Source organism: Copadichromis virginalis, linkage group LG4, assembly GCF_057382275.1.
Source record: "Copadichromis virginalis isolate Kocher_CV1m ecotype Utaka linkage group LG4, C_Virginalis_male_GT1.1, whole genome shotgun sequence".
In the NCBI taxonomy this organism is placed as follows: domain Eukaryota; kingdom Metazoa; phylum Chordata; class Actinopteri; order Cichliformes; family Cichlidae; genus Copadichromis; species Copadichromis virginalis.
Window position 1 is genome coordinate 24,066,134 of NC_140621.1, and position 8,594 is coordinate 24,074,727.

Below are 8,594 nucleotides of genomic sequence, written 5' to 3' on the forward strand. Positions count from 1 at the left end.
CAGGATGTAGGTGTGGAATACACACCAAGCCTTTGCAGCCTGTTAAAGATCACACAAGAGCATTTCACCTCTCATTCAAGAAGCTTCTTCAGTTCTCTGAAGAAATTCTGAACTGAAGAAGCTTCTCAGATGAGAAGTGAAACATCTTCAAGAAACTTAAAGAAGTCCAGATGCTTTTCTTTCCAAGCTCCTTAGACTGTAGTTAAACTTCACACACTGGACTTGTCAGTCACACATCCTTCGCCAGTAGGCATTCCCAGAATGATCTTTCCCCTTCTGACGCTTAGAATGACCAAATATGTGCAAAATGGACAATTCCACATGCCACCATGTCAGTCTTTTATTAAATATGACATGAAACAAATGACGGAGCCATTAAATTTGTCACAAAGGTGTTCACCTAATTCCAGGCAAATGGAATAGACTTCTATGGGACCATAAGTCTTTTTGCACTTTGACATTTGTTTTACTTTTCAGATCTGTAACCTATAACTTTTATACTGTATGTGTTTTGATCATAGGAGTCTACGGGGACTTACTTACTTTTAGCACGTTTAGCAGTTGATGTTGGCTTCTTTTTTCAGTACTGGAGCTTCCTGCTCATTGAAGACTTTTCTAAAAGGAAATGCTTAATCCAAAATGGCGTTTTAAGGGCTTGGATTAATGTCAATTTCAGCAAATATTCTTTCTTATGGTAAAAGAACATGGATCTCTGTCAGTGATAACTTCTGACTTTATAACTCAAATTTTAAGAGAGAGCTTCACTGCTAAGCTCTCATCTGTGTGGGTGTCACGGTTCGCTTGAGGACTCACACGCAGGACTCAGAGGCACAGTCTGTATTTATTACAGTTCCACCAGGTGTATATACAAACAGTGCAGGGGATAGTGCTATATACAAAGCGGTGACAGGGAAAAGGCTCTGGGGAAATCCAGGTAGGGAAAAGACACTTGCTCCTCTTCTGACTCTCTCTCCAAACACCGCTCGGGGGATGCAGAGTCGGGTCCAGGGGATCTATGTACAGAAGGAAACACACGTTAGAGGTTTTGCACAGGGAAGCAAAAGAGAACTTGCTCAGAGCCGGGCTGCACTGACGCAAGTCACACACAACGATCCAGTGATGAGTAGAAGCCACTCCCTGGCTTAAATGCTGGCTGCACTGATGAGGCCCAGGTGTTTCCTCCTCAGAGGGGCGTGGGCCGAGGGCGTGAACCCACCATGAGTTCCGCCCTGGCGAGAGAGAGAGAGAGAACACTACTAGTCAGCGGCCTGCTGATCCCCTGGCCGTGACAGTGGGGTTCAAATCCCTTATTCAGATTAAGATTTTATGTGACATTACATTGGCAAAAATTAAATTTACTTGAATAATGTGAGTATTGGAGTAAGTACTTGAGTAGTTTTTGAATAACTTTAATTTTGTAATGTGCATATTTTATGAATAATGATGTTTCAACACTTTAATCTACTGAATAAGTAAGAATTAGACTTAATAATCTTTTTACTTTAAAAAGGGAAATTGTGTACAATCTTTTATTCTCCAAAATGCACATAATAAAAATGTTTTGGGGAATGTATATGCTTTTTAAAAACCAATTGCTTCTTACTTGATGCATGCTATAACTTTCAGCAAAACTGAACTAAAATTTGTTAACAAGCTTACCAAATAAGAAATGTTTTGTGAATTTTCTTTGCAGAGCGACTGGAAAGCCGGCTGTTATCAAAGCCCACATGCCCTAAAAAGGAGGACGCGCTGGCCAGTAATGAGTTCATCACTAAGTTTAAGATAAGAGTTGATCAGAATAGAGGCGATGATGAAAGTCTGGAGCATCAGTTGGAGGCTGCCAACCTGTCTGATGAATCGTTCGAGGCCCAGACAGAAGTCAACGGACAAATATGATCACAGACATTTTAAAAACGCGAGTTGAGAGTTAAGGGGGAAAAATATTGTAATAAGTATATATTTGAATTGCACACTAAGATATAAAGTGATGGCAGCGAGCACAGTGTTGCAGGATTTAATTAAAAACACATCTGACTAAGACCAACTGAAATTTAGAGTTGTGTATAATAAAGTTTATTCATGATTAATAAAACAAATCTGTAATAATTTTCTCTCTTTTGTCCATCTGAATCTCGCTACAGCTTAAATAAAAGAAAAGAATGTGTTTTGAATATATTAAACTATTCTCTCTTTTTCTTTCTTTCTTTTTTTCTTGGTGGGTTTTCTTTTGCAATCAAACGCAACATTATACAATTATATAGTATAGTAAGAAATATCCTTTAACTTAATTTAGTATTTGTTTTTTCATTCTTGTTTTTATTGTTTCCCCTTCAGTTTTGTGCTTATAACATGTTCTAATCTGACATATTATGCAGTAAATTATTTTTGCAATAACTTAACAGGCCATTGTGGGAGCCAACATTCACTTATCAAAGACATATTTGTATATTCTGTGGGCTGCTTTATGGTTGTGTCATTTAGAAACATAAGCCACAACAGACTTCCACTGGAGAGTACTTAAAAATGTATTTTTATGTAAAGATATTTTATTAACTACTATATTAAGAGAGAACCTATTGTTACATGGATTAATTGTACAAACTGTAGAGAAATAAGTTTAAGCATGCAACTTTTTATTCATTTTTAACTGTATTAATGTTTTTATGTTAATACAGCCGCCTCATATCTGTTTCCTCAGTGTTTTTTAAACCATGTACTCCATCTATGAGTAAGAACATGAATAAATTCCTTTCCAAATTTGTAGTTCTTTTTTCCAACACACAGATGCAGGTATTGTTTTGCACCAAGGCGTTAAAGAAATGCTAAGAAAAAATGAAAATACTACGTTGCAACCTGTGTGTGTGTGTGTTTATATATCTGTATCTATATAGATATAGATATATATGTGTATTCGTACCCTTTTTTCATCATCTAGTTTCCTGTGCCAGATCTTCTACTGATCCACTGAGGCAGACATGTAAAAAACATGAACTAAAGCATATTTCTGTATATAAACAGGACTTTAAATCTTTATCAACAGCTACTTTAGAGGAAATTCTTCAATAAACTGCAACCAAAGGCTCAACTCAGAGGACAAAACCCAACCTGTTATAAATAGTGTGACACCAAACTTTCTCTTGTGTAAAGTTACAAATAGGAGTAATTATCCACAGAAGCTTTTATACATAATGAAGTTATAATTCGTCCTGTAGAAATTGTACATTTAAGCTATATAGTTCCCTCTGTGATAACTCTGCTATGAATGCCTCTTATTAACTTTTATGCTTTTACAACCCACTATGAGCAAACACTCAGCAACAGTGGGAAGGAAAAACTCCCTTCTTGAAGGAAAAAACCTCTGGTAGAACCTGGAAATCTGTCTAAACTAGTTGGGGGTTAGAGCAACAGATGCAAGTCTTCAGATCATTTGCAGTGTGACTGTCTTTGTGCACACTTTAACCTGATTCAGTTTTCTTATTTGTCAAAATGCACCATGGGTAAAAAAAACAAAACAAAACAAAATAGTAATGAAGGAGAATCCTCAGCAAAGATGAATTAAACAAGTTTTATTTTGATCCAATTTTACTTTAAGTAAAACACATCTTTATTTGATGACTTTAATGTCATCAAATAAAGACAGTTTTGATGGAGCTCCTGACCCAGCCCAAGCTCTCTATGAAGACGAGGAAAAACTCCCCAGGGGGCCAGATCGATGGGAAGAAACCTCGGGAAAGCCCATTCAAAGAGAGATCCCCTTTCCTGGGATGGCTGGGGGGGTTACAGGAAGTCCGAAAAAGCTAATTTTTTATTTATTTATTTTTTAAGATTGACCCATTCCTGTCCAACAGAAAAAAGAAAGGAGGTTACCACAATGTATCACACTTATATGATAAGGTGTGAATTGTGTGTTTGTGTGTGTTATCTTAGCCAGGGGTGAAGCTGGAGCTCCTCCAGTGTTGGGCGCTTCTCCGGGGCTATAGTTAAACATGCCTCCAAGAAATTCTGGCATTCTTGAAAGAAAGAAAAGATCCAAAAGATGAAGATGATAGTTCTAGTGATCCAAGACATCAGTGAATCTGGAAGTGTGAAGTTTTCTTACCTGTGGACAGACGCTTTTTGATGCTCAGTTTCTTTGCGAGGAACCTCTCGGTACTAAAGTGCCGTGCATGAAGCGCTTCATACAACACCACTCCCATTTGCCACACCGTGGTGGGTCCACACCTGTAGCAGCTCCTCCTGTACCACTCGGGAGGGGTGTGAAGAGGAGTGCCTAACAAACAGACACAATTACAATTTCTTCTAAAACAAAAGACACAAATTGCTACATCTGTGAAAAGCAGGAGCAGAATATGTTACCATAGAAGACGCGATACAGAGATCGCTGTTTAACAAAGCAGCTCAGTCCAAAGTCAATGATGCGAACTCGAGGCACATCTGAGCCGGTCTCAATCAGAATGTTTTCTCCCTTGATGTCCCGATGAAAGATGTGTTTATCCTCAAGTTCCTTTACAGCATCAACTAGTTGCTTCAGAATGACCTGGAAAAGATGAAAAACACAATAATGAGTTAATGCTTTTCTGCCTTGATTGAATGCTGTACAGTCTAAGGCTCTCCCAGTCAACCTACCTTGGCCTTGTCCTCTGGTAAAGTTCTTCCATATTCTGCTTTGTATTTTTGCAGGTCCACAGCGGGGACAGGTCTCTCCAGCACCAGGATCAGCTCTTTGCCAAGGTCGAACCACTCCAGCAAGGACACAGGTGCTGATATTCCCACTGACCCTTCTGCTTCACCTGCAAGTTTAACCATAATGGCCACTTCCACCGAGAGCATCTTCCCGCTTTCATCCTGAAATATTACAACAAAGTGGATGATGAGGAACGCCGCATTCAATCCAGTAATGTAAAACTAATTCAAGTGTTGGACGCTTACCGCCACTTTGCAGTAGACTTTATTTTTGGGAATGTGTTTGATGGCAACCTAGAAGACACAGAGCATTGGTGAGCATTTCCTCAGTATGACATAATGAAAGGTGGAAACACAGCAGACGTCTCAGTTTACGATATTATCCATTATCTGCGTTACTGCCTGTCTTACTACCATCATCTGAACACTTACTGGAAAACGATCTTCTATCCGGTAGCCAGAAAACACTGCTCCGCAGCCTCCTTCTCCGAGCTGGTGCTCCTCCACATATCTGGCTTGGAATTCACCTGAACAGACAAAACAGCAAATCTTGTTTTATTACAGCTGTGACACAAATTACTCTCCTCTGTAGCCTAAATGTTCCTTTTGCCCTTCCCCTGAATATAAAACCCAAGCTGCTTGCTACTTACGTTTTTGGTCTGCCACTGATTTTTTGTCCTGGTCCACATTCCTTTTTTTTTTCTTGGGTGACTCTCTGTCGTCTCCCGTGGCCTTTCTTTTGCCATTTTTTGCGCACACCTGTTTGTTGTTCAAGTCTGGAGATGTGGAAAACACCAAAAGCACATCAGCTCACTGGATGATAGACACAAACACTAAACACCAATATCTTAAACCTAGCAACCACACTTAATCTACCCCCTTATTCAACTAATTAGCCTACCTTTACCAGAGTCCAACGAGGAGGATGCTTGCTCCTTGTCACCGCTCATATGGTCAAGAAGTTTAGCCCTCTTTGCTCTCTTTGTTGTGTCCTCTTCATCTTGCACAACCTTGCGCTTCACTCCTTTGACCACATCTGAGCTGGTGGAAGGACCAGCCTGCTCAGCGACCCTCCTCCTTTTCATTGGGGTCTTCTTTTCAGGACTGGCCTTTCTTTTAGCAGTCCTGCTCTTACGATCTATAAACGACAACAACACAGTGGTGAAAAAGAGTCCCCGACATCAAGACTGGAAGCAGTTTGATGGCAAAGAATTTGAAATTGCTTTTGCTTAAATGATCACAAGTTTAATCTTGGGATGAAAAAAAAAACTGATCAGTGCGAGTTGATACTAGGTTTACTAAGTCTTAGATCTTGATGGCACTTGTTGGTCTGTTTTTACTGTTGAGTCCAAGAATAAACTTATTACATTATTTTACCAAAAGACCGGTAACCTTTCTTTGATTAGACATCTTGTATTAAAGCTATTTTCAATTAAACATATGATTCAATTGCTCCAAAAATGATTCACACAGTGTCAACATTTCTAGGATTTGGATTTTACCAGGATTTGATTTTATTATTTTACTTACCTTGATCTCCCGAATCTTTCTTATCGGCTGGAGTGGCAATTTTTCTTGTTTCCTTTTTCATTGTAATTTCGGAGACCCTTTAAAATCGAAAATGTAAACCGTAATGAGCTAAGATTGAGTTAATATTCCTTCAAATGTGCACCCTTCAAATGCTTGACTTTTCTAACTGAATTCTGTAAGTGAGCTTTATAAGTAAACTCTGGAAACTACGGCAACACAACATAGAATCTTGCCTTTCAGTGACTTCACTGACTGCCAGTAGTTCAAAGTAGTTTACAGAAAAACACTGGCAGACAAAGCCATAATATTTCATATAATTCAATCATTTCATATCAATTAAACAGTTTCTTTCATTATCTTTCATCATTTGTATAAAGACCTCATCTATGGATGACAGTATGAAGATTTGTGGTTGACCACACACATTATAATAAACACAGTGTCAGCTACATTGTCATCTGATTTAAAGTATTTATTATGTACATTTAACTGTCATGGTAGTGAGTCTGTGACCCAGTGTTTTGTGTTTGTTCATTTATATTCATTGATTATTCTTATGTATGTTTTTGGTTCTCTTTATTGTTTTCTTCTTGTGTTATATTCTTAGGCTTTAGGTTTCTGTTACTTTGCCTTGCCCCTGTGTCCCACGTGTCATGTCTAGTCACTCTTGTTTCCATGTTCCCCAATTTCTCCCCAGTCAGTCATGTCTCTGTGTCAACTCTGTGTCTTTGTAAAAGTCTCTTGTTTGCTGTTTTACTTTGATAGTCATGTGTGCTGTGTTAGTGTTTTCATGTCTGTGAAGGTTCTCAGTCATCTAGGTCATCGTAGTCTAAGGAGTTTGGAAAGAAAGCGTCTGGACTTGAAGTTGCTTGAAGATGTTTCACCTTCTCGGATGAAAAGAACTTAAACTTTGCTTGAACGTCTTCAAGCAACTTAAAGAAGTCCAGACGTTTTCTTTCTAAGCTCCTTAGACTATGTTAGTGTTTTCAGTTTTCCTTCCCCATGGTCTTGTTGTTTGTGATTTCTCGCAGCTGTGCTCTCATCCTGTGTCTTATTCCCTCATTTATCCCTCTGTGTATTTAAGCCCATTGTTTTCCTCTGTTTGCTGTTGGGTTATCTGTGTATCATCCATGACAATTAAATGAAATAGCAAATGCAACTACAATTTCAATGAGATTCATTGCTGGCATTCTACTGTGGTGGCTGAAAGTAGACACCAAGCATTATCACTGTAACTGATGTAAATATTGGACTTGGAGGGGATTCGTCTGATAGACTGATGCAAACATTACTGTGAGGAAATTTTTGAATCTCCCAATTTTCTTTCTTTCTGAAAGAAAGAAAGTTGGTTACTGTATCACATTTGTATGGCAAGATGTGAATTCAGTATGCGTGTGTGTTTGTGTCAGAGAGGAGTTTATCTGAGCCAGGGGTAAAGCAGGAGGTCCTCCAGCATTGGGCACTTCTCCAGGACTTTGTTAAAACTTGTTTTCAAGACGTCTGAAATGAAAGAAGGACAAGAGATATCGAGATGATAATTCCAGTGATTCAAGCGATCACATTGATTTTCTGCAAAATTTTCGTTTTGAGAGTCATTCGGCTGGGCAGGGGGTATAACACATCTGCAATGCAGCAACATCTGCTCTCTGGGCCTGTGTGAGAGTGTTATCTCAATGGCGGGAATGAGGATGTTGGAATTTGGCATCTCAGGCACCAACTCATCTCTTTCCTTAACCGGGCTCACCAGAGATTGGTTTCAGCCTCTCTCCATGCTTTAAGGAGGTTGAGTTGATAAATCTGACTGGCCCCTCCCCTGTCTGACCCTATCTCTTCATAGTCAACACCAATGTTCTCACCGTGTGACCATGAACGGTCCTTACCACTTGGCAAGTAATTTCGAGCTAGAAGAAGGGAGTAAGACAAGCACTTTATGTCCCTGTGAAAATACAACTACATTTTATCAAATATCACTAAGCAGTCCTTACCTTTAAATACAGCCTGGTTTCTTTCTCTTTCTTTCTATATCTCTGAGTGAAGTTAGCTCTCATTCTTTCTCTTCCTGTGAAATACAGCAAGTAGAGCTTTAGATAGCAACACACTGTGACACAGTTAGTGTTTGTTGAGGTGATAGAAATGCTGCATTTGAAATTACCTGACACAACATTTTACTCCCTTTTATGTTCACTCCTTTTTTTCTGAAGTACCGCAAATTATGGGCACGTGGGGTTGTTCTGGTGTTGTGCTAAAAATAAATAAATCAACACTACAGTACATGGTTTGTTCTTTCATCTCTTTTTATGCGACATCCTCTACTGATTAAAACGCGACTGCCTTTCACTGTTTAGGCTCAAATCTCATTGTTTGAAGGCATGCAGTGACGT

General features: G+C 39.0%; 1 protein-coding gene across 1 annotated transcript; it reads right to left on the minus strand.

The window, feature by feature from the left end:
- Nucleotides 1-3,551: 3,551 nt before the first annotated feature.
- LOC146711507 (serine/threonine-protein kinase pim-1-like) lies at nt 3,552-7,066 on the minus strand. Its single transcript, XM_085454346.1, has 9 exons — nt 6,214-7,066; nt 5,585-5,821; nt 5,334-5,459; nt 5,116-5,210; nt 4,930-4,977; nt 4,627-4,845; nt 4,357-4,537; nt 4,100-4,270; nt 3,552-4,010 (listed from the first exon to the last, which is right to left on the minus strand). Exons 1-9 carry the CDS (start codon nt 6,272-6,274, stop codon nt 3,919-3,921), a joined length of 1,230 nt encoding a protein of 409 aa, XP_085310472.1. The 5' UTR covers nt 6,275-7,066; the 3' UTR covers nt 3,552-3,918.
- Between the last annotated feature and the right edge of the window lie 1,528 nt (nt 7,067-8,594).

Excerpts from the sequence above, each read along its gene's own strand:
- LOC146711507 (XM_085454346.1), bottom strand. The coding sequence starts at position 6,274 with ATGAAAAAGGAAACAAGAAAAATTGCCACTCCAGCCGATAAGAAAGAT. Across the intron at positions 4,978-5,115 it reads GGATAGAAGATCGTTTTCCA|GTTGCCATCAAACACATTCC; the intron begins GTAAGTGTTCAG and ends TGTGTCTTCTAG. Across the intron at positions 4,846-4,929 it reads AAGTCTACTGCAAAGTGGCG|GATGAAAGCGGGAAGATGCT; the intron begins GTAAGCGTCCAA and ends GTAATATTTCAG.